General features: G+C 44.4%; 1 protein-coding gene across 1 annotated transcript in view; it reads right to left on the bottom strand.

Moving 5' to 3' along the window:
* Window positions 1–15,414, bottom strand: part of LOC144591006 (glutamate receptor ionotropic, delta-1-like) — a gene marked incomplete at its 5' end in the record, with an annotated part of 25,103 nt that overhangs the window by 4,879 nt on the left and 4,810 nt on the right. The window contains 2 exons of the mRNA XM_078395354.1: window positions 6,505–6,624; window positions 12,892–13,053. Of these exons, the coding sequence (XP_078251480.1) occupies window positions 6,505–6,624; window positions 12,892–13,053 (282 nt within the window). The remainder of the gene's footprint in view (window positions 1–6,504; window positions 6,625–12,891; window positions 13,054–15,414) is intronic.

Below are 15,414 nucleotides of genomic sequence, written 5' to 3'. Positions count from 1 at the left end.
TATAATTGATATCATAACCAAAAGAGGAACAAAACAGAGACGGACTGATAAAGGCAAACAAAAATCAAAGTACTGCACATCCTGGAAATCTGAAATCATGAAAAAAATGAACCTGCTCAAAATGCTCTGCAAGTTAGGCAACATTGATAGAAGAAAAAAAAACAAAGTTAAAATTTCAGATCGATGACCATTCATCAGAACCTTTTCAGCTTTGGATGCTGCTGTTATATGTGCCAGGATGGGCAAAGCATTATAACGAATCTATTTCACAAAATGCTGGAGTAACTCAGCAGGTCACGCAGCATCTCAGGAGAGAAGGAATGGGTGACGTTTTGGATCGAGACCCTTCTTCAGACTGAAGAAGGGTCTCGACTCGAAACGTCACCCATTCCTTCTCTCCTGAGATGCTGCCTGACCTGCTGAGTTACTCCAGCATTTTGTGAAATAAATACCTTCGATTTGTACCTGCATCTGCAGTTATTTTCTTAAACTATTATAACGAATCTGATTATTATGTGAGCACTAATTTTCATAAGGTGATAAACACCTAGCAGTTTGGATTGAAAGAATGATTCTGCAAGATCAAAATATTGACATTTCCAAACAAACAATTTCTTGATCATGAGCTCTCACCTTATGACTGAGGACACTATGAATTAATGAGACCAATTGAAGGTTTTATCTTGCGTGATACAACTAAGATTTTCTTTAGATCTCTTACACTTCCTTATCTCTGTAACTTCCTCACTCCTGATGCTCAGTCTGAAGAAGGGTCACGACCCGAAACATCAGCCAGGGATCCAGAGATCTGGATCTTCTGTCCAGATGCTACCTGTCCCGCTGAGTTACTCCAGCATTTCGTGTCTATCTGAAGGTTTTAGACAATAGACAATAGACAATAGGTGCAGGAGTAGGCCATTCGGTCCTTCGAGCCAGCACCACCATTCAATGTGATCATGGCTGATCATTCTGAATCAGTACCCCGTTCCTGCCTTGACTCCGCTATCCTTAAGAGCTCTATCTAGCTCTCTCGAATGCATTCAGAGAATTGGCCTCCACTGCCTTCTGAGGCAGAGAATTCCACAGATTTACAACTCTCTGATTGGAAACGTTTTTCCTCATCTCCGTTCTAAATGGCCTACCCCTTATTCTTAAACTGTGGCCCTTGGTTCTTGTCTCCCCCAACATTGGGAACATGTTTCCTGCCTCTAACGTGTCCAACCCCTTAATAATCTTATATGTTTCGATAAGATCCCCTCTCATCCTTCTAAATTCCAGTGTATAGAAGCCTAGTCGCTCCAGTCTTTCAACATATGACAGACCTGCCATTCCGGGAATTAACCTAGTAAACCTATGCTGCACGCCCTCAATAGCAAGAATATCCTTCCTCAAATTTGGAGACCAAAACTGCACACAGTATTCCAGGTGCGGTCTCACTAGGGCCCTACACAACTGCAGAAGGACCTCTTTGCTCCTATGCTCAACTCCTCTTGTTATACAGGCCAACATTCCATTGGCTTTCTTCACTGCCTGCTGTACCTGCATGCTTCCTTTCAGTGACTGATGCACTAGGACACCCAGATCTTGTTGTACGTCCCCTGTTACTAACTTGACAACATATGTAGGTTAATTGGCTGGGTAAATGTAAAAATGTAAAAATTGTCCCTAGTGGGTGTAGTAGGATAGTGTTAATGTGCGGGGATCGCTGGGCGGCACGGACTTGGAGGGCCGAAAAGGCCTGTTTCCGGCTGTATATATATGATATGATATGATGATTCAGATAATAATCTGCCTTCCTATTCTTACTACCAAAGTGGATAACCTCACATTTATCCGCATTAAACTGCATCTGCCATGCATCTGCCCACTCACACAACCTGTCCTAGTCACCCTGCAACCTCATAGCATCTTCCTCACAGTTCACACTACCGCCCAGCTTTGTATCATCTGCAAATTTGCTAATGGTACTTTTAATCTCTTCATCCAAGTTATTAATGTATATTGTAAATAGCTGCGGTCCCAGCACCAAGCCTTGCGGTACCCCACTAGTCACTGTCTGCCATTCTGAAAGGGAGCCATTTATCCCCACTCTTTGCTTTCTGTCTGTCAACCAATTTTCTATCCATATCAGCACCCTACCTCCAATACCATGTGCTCTAATTTTGCCCACTAATCTCCTATGTGGGACCTTGTCGAAGGCTTTCTGAAAGTCGAGGTATACCACATCCACCGGCTCTCCCCTGTCAATTTCCCTCGTTCCATCCTCAAAAAATTCCAGAAGATTAGTCAAGCATGATTTCCCCTTCGTAAATCCATGCTGACTCAGAACGATCCTGTTACTGCTATCCAAATGCTCCGCAATTTCATCTTTTATAATTGACTCCAGCATCTTCCCCACCACTGATGTCAGACTAACTGGTCTATAATTACCCGTTTTCTCTCTCCCTCCTTTCTTAAAAAGTGGGATAACATTAGCTACCCTCCAATCCACAGGAGCTGATCCTGAATCTATAGAACATTGGAAAATGATTACCAATGTGTCCACAATTTCTAGAGCCAGGGCTGTTTTTACAGCATTATGGGCCCCCGGGCAAAGCAGTGTACTGGGGCCCCTACCGTTACTCTCCCCACCCCCCTTTCCCTACCAGCCCCCCCCTGTCGTGCCGGCGAAAAGCACTTACCGAAAAGCACTTAGCGATGGACTTAGGGTGCTACATTGTTGCGAAAAGCACTTACAGACTGTCTAAAAGGAGGGGCGCCACACTGTCTAAAAGGAGGGGCGCCACACTGTCTAAAAGGAGGGGCACCACACTGTCTAAAAGGAGGGGCACCACACTGTCTAAAAGGAGGGGCACCACACTGTCTAAAAGGAGGGGCACCACACTGTCTAAAAGGAGGGGCACCACACTGTCTAAAAGGAGGGGCACCACACTGTCTAAAAGGAGGGGCACCACACTGTCTAAAAGGAGGGGCACCACACTGTCTAAAAGGACTTTTATATTTCCCTGTGCCTGACTGTGAAGAAATGTTCAAGAGAAGAGGAATGAAGTAATTGTGTCAGAAGTTTGTTATAGAAAGTGATACAGCCACAGTTGTTCATAAGTGATAGGAACAGAATTAGACCATTCGGCCCATCAATAGACAATAGACAATAGACAATAGGTGCAGGAGTAGGCCATTCAGCCCTTCGAGCCAGCACCGCCATTCAATGCGATCATGGCTGATCACTCTCAATCAGTACCTCGTTCCTGCCTTCTCCCCATACCCCCTCACTCCGCTATCCTTAAGAGCTCTATCCAGCTCTCTCTTGAAAGCATCCAACGAACTGGCCTCCACTGCCTTCTGAGGCAGAGAATTCCACACCTTCACCACTCTCTGACTGAAAAAGTTCTTCCTCATCTCCGTTCTAAATGGCCTACCCCTTATTCTTAAACTGTGGCCCCTTGTTCTGGACTCCCCCAACATTGGGAACATGTTTCCTGCCTCTAATGTGTCCAATCCCCTAATTATCAAGTCTACTCCGCCATCTAATCACGGATGATCTATCTCTCCCGCTCAACCCCATTCTCCTGCCTTCTCCCCATAACCCCTGACACCCGTACTAATCAAGTATCCATCCATCTCTGCCTTAAAAATATGCATTGACTTGGCCTCCACATCCATCTGTGACAATTAATTCTACAGATTCACCACTGTTGCTGAAAGACATTGAAATAGAATCTCCATTAAAAGGAAATGGTTGCTGTGAGGCAAGTATTAATGAAGCAAACGTATTCCTGAAGTGTATTGCTAAATGAAGTTGAGGGCGGTACAATGGTATATCGGTAGAGCTGCTGACTCACAGTGTCAAAGACCTTGGTTCAATCTTGACGACAGGTGCCGTCTGTACTGAGTTTGTACGTCCTCCCATGGGTTTGCTCCAGGCGCTCCAGTTTCCTCCCACATTCCAAAGAATGCAGGTTTGCAGGTTAATTGGCTTCTGTAAATGTTCCCTAGTGTGTAGGATGTGAAAGTGGGATGACATAGAACTAGTGTACAGTGATCGATGGTCGGCGTGGACTTGGTGGGCCAAGTGGCCTGTTTCCACGCGGTATCTCTAAACTAAATTAAACTAGCTCAATATGCAGCATTAAAATTGGGTCATGATTTACTGTAAAGTTTTAGACACTGAGGCACCCAACTCCTGATGTCGGTAGGTGTATGGGACGAGCTGCCAGAGGAGGTAAATTGAGGTGGGTACTATAACAACATTTTAAAAAGACTTGGGCAGGTACATGGGTAGGATAGGTTTAGAAAGATATGGGCCAAACACAGGCAGGTGAGACAAGTGTAGATGGGGTATGTTGGTCGCATGGGCAAGTTGGGCCAAGATGCTTGTTTCCACGCTGTATGACTCTAATGATTAGCAACACAGGATAAAGTTGTGGATTGAAAAAAACTGGAGAAAGTCATGCTGTTCAACCTTGGAAGAAGCGACTGAGAATGAGCCTCATATCAGCAGACGACCTAGAGAAGGTAAACGTGGACCGTAGCTTTACTTTGAAACAGGCGAGCTGGAGGTCACAACCTCACACTGCAGAGAGAATCATTCATGACTGATAAGAATACAATTCCAATAAAGGTCAGTGGCTGGAATGAATCAAATCTTAGATGCCAACCTTGCGTTGTTTACGAAATCACTCCAAAGTAGTCAAGAAAGTTTTGGGAGCCAGCAAGTCAATGTGAGGTGAATGCTCTCATCTGTATTATGCCTCCCAGGTTGTCAGTACCAAGGACATGGTCAAGCTGCAGAGATGTGTTGTGATTGAACAGCCGAGAGCTTTCAGTTGGACATGCTGTCAGCTAAAGCCAGGGTGACTTCACAGTGCTGCAGGATCAGCCCAAGCCTGTGAATTTGAGCCCGAAACATTTACCTTTTAATCCGAGCGTTACAAGAAGACTACACTGGTCCAGCCATTCTCGAAAACTTAGTCTGCACTGCATCAAACACCAAACAAGATAAACACACAAAGCTGGAGTAACTCAATGGGAGAAAAGGAATAGGTGACATTTCAGATTGAGACCCTTCGTCTGAAGAACGGTCTCGAACCAAAATGTCACCTATTCCTTCTCTCTAGAGATGTTGTCTGACCTGCTGAGTTACTCCAGCTTTTTGTGTCTATCTTTGGTTTAAATCTGCATTTGTAGCTCCTTCCTACACATCAAACACAAAACACCTGTCCCTCCCCCTGTTCTAATTCTGACCCCCAAAGGCTGACTGAAATCTGCCATTCTCAGCTTCAATGCATGCAGTGAATATTGTCAGGTAGCGTTTCGAATTTGACATTCTCCATTTAAGAGTTAAAAGTACCGAGGGCCAGTGCAATATAGAAAAGGATGGGCACGAGTCTACTGTATAAACAGTGACAACATTTAGTAAATAAACCTATCTTAAATTGTCAACTTGGTATCCTTACCGTTGCTTATCCTTCTGCCAAAACTCTGAGAACAGACTAAATGCCTACTAATTTCACTGAAACGTCACCCATTCCTTCTCTCCAGAGATGCAGCCTGTCCCACTGAGTTACTCCAGCATTTTGTGTCTACCTCCAATTTAAACCAGCATCTGCAGTTCTTTCTTACCGCTGCATTATGGAGATACGCAGTTGGCTGTGAAGCACTTTGGGTCACCTGAGGGTCATAAAGTGCGATATAATTGTGAGTCTGTGTTTCCTTCCAATTTAATTCTCCAGTTCTGGACATCACCATCAATCATTGCTTGGGTCCATGTCCTGCGGCCCCCAGGGAGGTGCTTCACTTAGAAAAGCATTTATTCATCCGATCAGCCATGATGGAATTGCAGAGAGAATGCGATGGACTGGATGGCCTAATTCTGCCCTTGGGGATTGGACACATTAGAGGCAGGAAACATGTTCCCAATGTTGGGGGAGTCCAGAACAAGGGGCCACAGTTTAAGAATAAGGGGTAGGCCATTTAGGACGGAGATGAGGAAGAACTTTTTCAGTCAGAGAGTTGTGAAGGTGTGGAATTCTCTGCCTCAGAAGGCAGTGGAGGCCAGTTCGTTGGATGCTTTCAAGAGAGAGCTGGATAGAGCTCTTAAGGATAGCGGAGTGAGGGGGTATGGGGAGAAGGCAGGAACGGGGTACTGATTGAGAGTGATCAGCCATGATCGCATTGAATGGCGGTGCTGGCTCGAAGGGCTGAATGGCCTACTCCTGCACCTATTGTCTATTGTCTATTGTCTATGAGTGGAGCAATGGAGTTTTCAGATGATAACGTAACAAAAACACCCCACAGATCTTAGCAAGTATTGGAGCAGATTAGCACAAACGGACTTTGAAAATGACACTATCCTATTAAAACCAGCAGAGAGAGATACACTTTCCATGGGTAAGCTATCATTCTAGAATCTAATTTGTGAAGTTTATATGTTACCTGCCTTATACACAGCTCCAGCAGTAGTGTGCAGAAAGAAAAGGTAGAGAAGGTAGAAGATGTACTTACCCTTCGAACATCTTTGCCAAATGTTTCACTGTAGCTGGTGCCAAGGATTTCAAAATGAATGTTGGTGTTCGACACACCATCCACAAAGGCCAGGCTTCCAGTCAGACCAGTAATTTGACCCTAGAGGGAAGTGGAGGATACAAGAGGTCATGAATAAAGATGCATTCTGCAATCTGGATTTAAAGTAACTCCAGATTAAGTAGATCCTGCAATCTGGAGTTAAAGTAACAAACTGCTGGAGGAACACTGCAGGTCGGGACGTTGGAAAGAGTCAGAAGGATAGACAAGGTTTCAGACCGAGCCCCTGCAACAGGAGAACATTTCCATGAATGAATATATCCAACTTCATACAGTTTCTGTTGTACTTCGTGGTCCGGTACCTGTTGTACCTTTGTTGAGACTCTGGACGGACCACAGGTACACGTGTGTAAAAGGTTACAATGCTGGAGCTTAACTCCAGGCTGTTTATTCCGTGGCCACCTGGAACCAGAGTGACCACCTAATCACATCATTACCTTATATTCACATTACTACACAGGCAAACAAAGTAGTCCTTGTGATACAATAAAATAGTCCCTACAATATCACAACAGTTTCCACTCCACCCAACAGAGGACCCTCGTGCAGTGCGCTGATCTGCAACATTCAATACAACTTATAACCCTTAAATAAGTCTGAGTCATCTTCCTCAGAGGATAGATGATAATGGCAAATGTAATGCACACTGCTATGAGTCATGTAACTCCACTCAATCAAAATCGTTTTATAATCATTCTTTGTGTGCAGAATCACAATGAACAAAACCATTCTATATTACAATACGTAATCCAATTGATTGAATCAAATCCATCCGTTTGGGTCCATGGAGAGAGAGGCCAATGCCATGGGATTAATCCAGGATTGTTCTATTAAAGGGCTAGCAGAGATTGGTAAGAAGGGTCTCGACCCGAAATGTCACCCTTTCCTTCTCTCCAGAGATGCTGCCTGTCCCGCCGAGTTACTCCAGCATTTTGTGTGTACCTAGAGACTGGTAAAAACTCTCTTCCTGCACTGTAAGCCTTGAGCCTGAGTTTCAGTGCAGGATTTAATTTTCAGCAGATTAAAAAGACTTCAGATAGAGCCACTCACTTCCTATTACATGAAGTATAATGAGCAGAACCATTTCCCTTAAGCCCCTTTTCTAAACAATACATTGCACCTTAGACAGCTTTTTTCTCTTAACCTATAACAACCGCACAGGTTATCCAGTTACTTATCCAAGTATCACTTCAGAACCTGGTTAAGCGTACATTAGCTGTGTTGTATAGCTAGGTTACAGCACTGGTTATACTTGGAAGCATTTCATCGACTGTAAGTGGCTTCAAGATAGACAATAGACAATAGACAATAGACAATAGGTGCAGGAGTAGGCCATTCGGCCCTTCGAGCCAGCACCGCCATTCAATGTGATCATGGCTAATCATTCTCAATCAGTACCCCGTTCCTGCTTTCTCCCCATACCCCCTGACTCCGCTATCCTTAAGAGCTCTATCTAGCTCTCTCTTGAATGTATTCAGAGAATTGGCCTCCACTGCCCTCTGAGGCAGAGAATTCCACAGATTCACAACTCTCTGACTAAAAACGTTTTTCCTCATCTCTGTTCTAAATGGCCTACCCCTTATTCTTAAACTGTGGCCCCTGGTTCTGGACTCCCCCAACATTGGGAACATGTTTCCTGCCTCTAACATGTCCAACCCCTTAATAATCTTATACGTAACCTGAGGTTATAAAAACAAGCCAAACATTTGATGATCGTTTGACGGCACTGGGCCTGTACCCGCTGGAGTTTAGAAGGTCGAGGGTGGACCTCATTGAAACTTAAAAAAGAGTGAAAGGCCTGGATAGAGTGGATGTGGAGGGGATGTTTCTACTAGTGGGAGAGTCCAGGACCCGAGGCCACAGCCTCAGAATAAAAGGACAGACCTTTAAAAAGTAGATGAGGAGGAATTTGTTTAGTCAGAGGGTGATGAATCTGTGGAATTCTTTGCCACAGACGGCTGTGGAGGCCAAGTCAATGGATATTTTTTAAGGTGGAGATTAATAGGTTCTTGATTAGTATGGGTGTGAGGTGTTATGGGGAGGATGCAGGAGAATGGGGTTGAGAGGGTAAGATAGGTGAGCCATGATTAAATGATGGAGTAGACTAATGGGCTGAATGGCCTAATTCTGCTACTAATACTTATAAATGCAAACCTTTTACTAACTCTTTTCCATTCCCATCATAGCAAATCCCAAATGATCAGATCAAATATAAAGGCAGTGACTTGAAACACTAAATCTGTTTCTCCCTTTTCACAGAAGTTGCCTTACTTGCTGAATATTTTAAGGATGTCAAGAATACAAAGTGTTTTATTGTCATTTTGGTAAGAATTTCATTGTTCCTTTTGCAATGTTTTCGGTGCCTGCAATATTTTGCCTTGGCCTCATCAGTATACTTTGCTTTCCACCTATTCCCAGTGATGAGTTGCTTAAGTTGGAATGACGTATAGGAAAGAAAACTGCAATGCTGGTTTAAATCGAAGGTAGGCCCAAAATGCTGGAGTGACTCAGTGGGTCAGATAGCAACTCTGGAGAGAAGGAATGGGTGACGTTTTGGGTCGAGACCCTTCTTCAGACCCATATCATTTGTGTCATGGTTTGGAAGGTGAGCAGATAAATATAGGAATTTCTACACATTTGGGCCTCACATGCAAACCTCCAGTTTAAATTCCATTTGGAATATTTTGGAGGACCAAGAACCAAGAACCAAACAATAAATTCTGATTCTTTCGTGGCTGAAACATGACTTGGCACTGGATGGCAAACTATTTGCATAATCATGAGGTAATAACCTCACCAAAGTGCCTGTGTGATCTGCTACCCGACCATCTGTGATCGCACATAAAACCTGTCATTTGCAGTTTGATTTGTCTCCCAAAAGCTGTTGTATCTGTGAAAGAGCCACACACATTACGAGATTTTAAAGGCTAAACACTTGTCTTCATTTGACTCCATAATCCTGGACATCGGATACCAATCACTGAAGCTTTCCATTCCAATTTCCTCAGAAGTTCCTGTCTCTTATTCCCCTCCAAATACTCTGTCCATTAAACCCATATTGGGATTAGCAAGAGGGCAACACGGTGGCGCAGCGGTAGAGTTGCTGCCTTACAGCACTTGCAGTGCCAGAGACCCGGGTTCAATCCCGACTACGGGTGCTGTAGGTTTTCCCCGTGACTGCGTATGTTTTCTCAGTGATCTTCAGTTTCCTCCCACACTCCAAAGAAAACAGGTTTGCAGGTTAATTGGTTTGGCATAATTGTAAATTGTCCCTAGTGTGTGTAGGATGGTGTTAGTGTGCAGGGATCGCTAGTCGGTGCGGACTCAGTGGGCTGAAGGGCCTGTTTCCGTCCTTTATCTCTAAAAACAAAAATAAAAACATTTGGGTGAAGATGAACAAAACTGTGCACGATCCTCTATTTTTTCCCTGTGGGCTGATATTTAAACACATTTCATTTATCAACCTCCAAAGTTCCCTCGAGCTTCACTCTTGCTGTGTAAACACACAGGTTAAGATAAAGAACAGCAATGAATTCCACTGCTTGACCGTTGTAGAATCATATGGAAGCTAGAAAAAAGATGAAACGTCAACTAATCTCACAGGCTCAATACATTTATACCTTATAAAGTGATCATAATTGTGCTTTAGAATCTATTCAGGTTTAATATTTAGTTCAGTTCAGTTTCGTTTATCGTCATGTGCACTGAGGTACAGTGAAAAGTTTTTGTTGCGTGCTATCCAGCCAGCAGAAAGACAAAACATGATTAAAATCGAGCCATTTACAGTGTATAGATACATGATAAGGGAATAGCGTTTATTAATGCAAGGTAAAGCCAGCAAAGACTGATCAAGGATAGTCCGAAGATCATCAATGAGGTAGTAAGTCGTTCAGCACTGCTCTTTAGCAGTGGTAGGGTGATTCAGTTGCCTGATAGCAGCTGGGAAGAAACTGTCCTTGAATCTGGAGGTGTGCGTTTTCACACTTCTATACCTTTTGCCTGATGGGAGAGGGGAGAAGAGGGAGTGGCCAGGGTGCCACTCCCTCTAGTTCTGTAGTTCTGTAATAAGGCAGAAGAGGACAAGGTGAGTAAGAATAGATAAAATGGAAGAAAATAGGAGTGGGGATTGTACCATTAGCCTGTCACACAGTCCCAAAAATCAGGGGGCAAGCTAAAAGAAAATGAAGGGAATGAGAAATTAAAATGATGTGAAGAGTAAGTTCCCAACCAAATAGTAATAGAGTTTGGATACCAGGCAGAAAATATTGCACAAGGCGATGAGATGAAACAAAATATAAGAAGGATTTGAATAATAGTGAGGAGGAGATAGAGGGAGATAGAGAGATATTGGGGGAAATGAAGAGATGGGATTGAGGGGGGCATTGTGTTTGAGGTAATTGACCAAGAATGTGAGAGGTGACTGTGGGGGATGTTGGTTGACGGTGGCACAGTGGTAAGGTTGCTGCCTTACAGCGCCAAAGTCCTGGGTTCAATCCTAACGACGGGGCTATCTGTATGGAGTTTGTATGCACTCCCCGTAACCGCGTGGGTATTCTCCAGGTGCTCCGGTTTCTTCCCACATTCCAAAGACATACAGGTTTGTGGGCTCTTTGGCTTGGTAATATTGTAAATTGTCCCTAATGTGTGTAGGTTAGTGTTAGTGTGTGGGGACCACTGGTCGGTGTAGCCTCGGTGAGCCAAAGGGCCTGTTTCTTTGCTGTATCTCTAAACTAAAATTAAACTAAACTACCATTCCAAATTAGTGGTGGGATCCACTATAACTGGTGGCAAGGCAGTTTTTGAGCTAAAAACGCAGCTCCATCAAACAACTACAATGCAGCTCATCTATTGCATCCGCTGCTCCAGATGTCAACTTATTTACATCGGCGAAACCAAACGCAGGCTCGGCGATCGCTTCGCTCAACACCTGCGCTCGGTCCGCATTGGCCAATCTGATCTCCCGGTGGCCGAGCACTTCAACTCCCCCTCCCACTCCCAGTCTGACCTTTCTGTCATGGGCCTCCTCCAGTGCCATAGTGAGGCCCACCGGAAATTGGAGGAACAGCACCTCATATTTCGCCTGGGCAGTTTGCAGCCCAGTGGTATGAACATCGACTTCTCCAACTTTAGATAGTTCCTCTGTCCCTCTCTTCCCCTCCCAGATCTCCCTCTATCTTCCTGTCTCCACCTATATCCTTCCTTTGTCCCGCCCCCCTGACATCAGTCTGAAGAAGGGTCTCGACCTGAAACGTCGCCCATTCCTTCTCTCCCGAGATGCTGCCTGACCTGCTGAGTTACTCCAGCATTTTGTGAATAAATACCTTCGATTTGTACCAGCAACAGCAGTTATTTTCTTATACTACAATGCAGCTAAGTCACTTCTGCATTAAATTGGTATTGGGTGAATATATATTGCCTTCAAAATAGACAAGCCTCCCTCACAACAGAGTGTCTGGTTGTTAATGAGATTTTAAACAGATCATCGCTCAATTAACGATAGGTTAATTCTCTGGCATATGTGTCTTCATCAGACCCATTTTTGAAGTAGTGCTGAGATTCTGTCTAGTGCACGAAGTGCTGGAGTAACTCAGCAGGTCAGGCAGCATCTCTGCAGGACAGTCAAGAGCAATATTTTGGGTCGGGACCCTTCGGAAGATTCTGTGATTTAATTTCTCCTGCAGTTGGGTTTCCGAGTTCAAAAAGCAAACTGTTTTTTTTTATCATTAGCATGCGCCACACAGTGACACTAGGATTTAGCTGCAGGCTCTATGCCTTCAATGCCTAGAGACCCCAGGCAAGATTCAGTGCAGAGGAGTGTGGAATCAAAAAGGAAGCTGCTGATGGAATGGGGAGGGGCAAACAAGAGGGAAGTTGATATGAATGGAATAAATAGAGGGACAGGAAGAGCTTAGCAATGCATTTACTTGTCTGAAGAACAGTCTCGACTCGAAACGTCACCTATTCCTTCTATCCAGAGACGCTGCCTGCCTGAGTCACTCCAGCATTTTGTGTCTATCTTCAATGTAAACCAGCATTTGCAGTTCCCTCTTACACAGACTCTGGTAGTTAAATACAAGGAAAAGAAACTGAAGAAGTGGGATTGATAACTCTCACGATGGAACCATTCAATGGGCAGCTTGGAATGTCTCTGGATATCCTGAGAGCCAGCCAGAAGTGTCTCGACCTGAAACGTCACCTGTTCCTTTACTCCAGAGATGCTACCTCACCCGCTGAGTTACTCCAGCTTTTTGTGTCTCCATCCTCACCACTGTCTATATCGAACACTCTCACCTTTTCAGCTTCACTTACGTTTTGAATGGTGTCCAGCATGGATCTCCCTCCATTCCAAGACTTTGTGGACTTCCTCATGCAGTTCAGACTTGCCATGCTGTGCCACTTCCGATCCTCTAGTTTTCTGTGGAAGGCTCCAGCCAACAGTAGAACACTATCATACAGGTACAGGTTGGATATCTGCAGTACAAAGGCAATGTAATACAATTACTCAGCAGCATCTGATTTGAGCCATTCCTCATCTAAATGGATCCTCTTTTGATGCTTGTTGGTGAGAAGCAGCAATAACAGCACTGGAACTCTTTTGCACATTAGTCCTAAAGCAATGTGATTGATTTTCTGGACCCACCATTCATCTTCTCAGCTTCTTTGAGTCCATATCGCTCTGCAGTCAGGTGATAAACAATAGTCGAGGCACAAGACAATGCGGCTGCAGGAATCGTGAGCAAACACAAAGTGAAGGGGGAACTGAAGGGGACATGCTTGGACGGAACGGACAGCTGAATGAGTCTGAAGAAGGATCTTGACCTGGAACGTCATCTGTCCATCCCCTCCACAGATGCTGCCTGACCTGCTGAGTTCCTCCACCATGCTGTGTTTTGTGAGCGAAAGTTTATTCCATTTGTAGGGAGCCAAAAATAGGCTGCTCAATACCCACCCTCACACCTGAGGTACCTGCATAATTTCTTCATTAATCACACAATTAGAGACTGATAATGATTGAGCGACCTGTGATTGTGAATCAATACTTGCACATTACAGTTATAGAACTATATTACCATCCTTCCACAACCCTTTTTAACCTTGTGACCATTTCTAACCTCTGAGCTGAAGTTAGCATACAAGGTCATTGGTTTGGATCATAACATTGGCCTTCATCAGTCAGAGTGCTGAATATAGAAGTTGGGAGGTCATGTTGCAGTTATATAAGACGTTGGTGAGGCCACGCTTAGAGTATTGCGTTCAATTCTGGGCACCATGTTGCTGGGAAGATGTTGTCAAGCTGGAAAGGGTGCAGAGAAGATTGACAAGGAGGTTGCCAGGCCTCAAGGGCCTGAGCTATAGGGAATGGTTGAGCAGGCTGGGACTCTATTCCTTGGAGCACAGGAGGCTGAGGGGTGATCTTATCGAGATGTACAAAATCTTGAGAGGAATAGATCGGGTATCGGGAGTCTCTTGCCCAGGATAGGGGAATCGAGAACCAGAGGACATAGGTTTAAGGTGAAGAGGGGAAAGATTTAACAGGAACCTGAGGGGTAACTTTTTCACACAAAGGGTGGTGGGTGTATGAAACGAGCTGCCGGAGGAGGTAGTTGAAGCAGGTACTATCACAACGTTTAAGAAACATTTAGACAAGTACATGGATAGGACAGAACTAGAGGGAAATAGGCTAAATGCAGGCAGGTGGGACTAGTGTAGATAGGACATGTTGGTTGGTGTGGGCAAGTTGGGCCGAAGGGCCTGTTTCCATGCTGTATAATTCTATGACTCGATGTCTTTATCAGAAGCCTTGAAACAATGACAGGAATCCAGCCACCTTGCAGGTCCACAGCAACTTTTCCAAGGAGGTTAGCTCTGAGCGATTCCAGTGATCAGGTCAGAGTGAATCCTTTGATCAGATGCAAGTGGATCACCTTTCCACAAGATCAGAGGAAGGCTTATTTGCACAAAGACAAAATAAAAGATTCCCGACAGATGAGGTGAGGTGACGGGCAAGGAAATGAGTCTGAGAGAAGCTTTTATTCCCCTCATCCACACACATCAATAAATGAACCAGCACTGTTGACTGACATTAGGTGACAGAGAAACTAGATGCCTATCACCCACCTGTCAACCCGTTCATTGAAATCATGCAGTGCAAGTGTGTGCTTGTCTCTTATCAAAGGACACAGCATCTTATTCTTTAAATAAAAGAGGATGCAATGACAGGTGTTATCTGCATTTAAATGTTAACTGGAAAGGGTGCACTAAGCATTTATTGAGGACGAGCAAATTACACGATTAGAGATTCTTTCAAAGAGAGATGGCAAGGAATTGAGTTGTGCAGTGCTGATTTCTCTGGACTACGCAGGTAAAATCACTGCATCTAATGTGGCAGGGGGATGGGAGCAGGAGCAGAGAGACAGAGGGGTGTAAAATGAGGGTAGAAGCAACAGGTAGCAAGGTGAAAAGTAAAAGTGGCAGGCAGACAAATCCAGGGCAAAAATCAAAAAGGGCCACTTTTCAACATAATTGTATAAGGGGTAAGAGAGTTGTAAAAACAAGCCTGAAGGCTTTGTGTCTCAATGCAAGGAGTATACGTAATAAGGTGGATGAATTAAATGTGGAGATCATTATTAATGATTATGATATAGTTGGGATTACGGGGACATGGCTCCAGGGTGACCAAGGCTGGGAGCTCAACATCCAGGGATATTCTATATTCAGGCGGGATAGACAGAAAGGAAAAGGAGGTGGGGTAGCGTTACTGGTTAGAGAGGAGATTAAAGCAGTGGAAAGGAAGGACATTAGCTTGGAGGAAGTGGAATCGATATGGGTAGA

Source organism: Rhinoraja longicauda, unplaced genomic scaffold, assembly GCF_053455715.1.
Source record: "Rhinoraja longicauda isolate Sanriku21f unplaced genomic scaffold, sRhiLon1.1 Scf000465, whole genome shotgun sequence".
Taxonomy (NCBI): domain Eukaryota; kingdom Metazoa; phylum Chordata; class Chondrichthyes; order Rajiformes; family Arhynchobatidae; genus Rhinoraja; species Rhinoraja longicauda.
The sequence above is the reverse complement of the archived record's forward strand: the minus strand, read 5'-3'. Positions and strand labels throughout refer to the sequence as shown.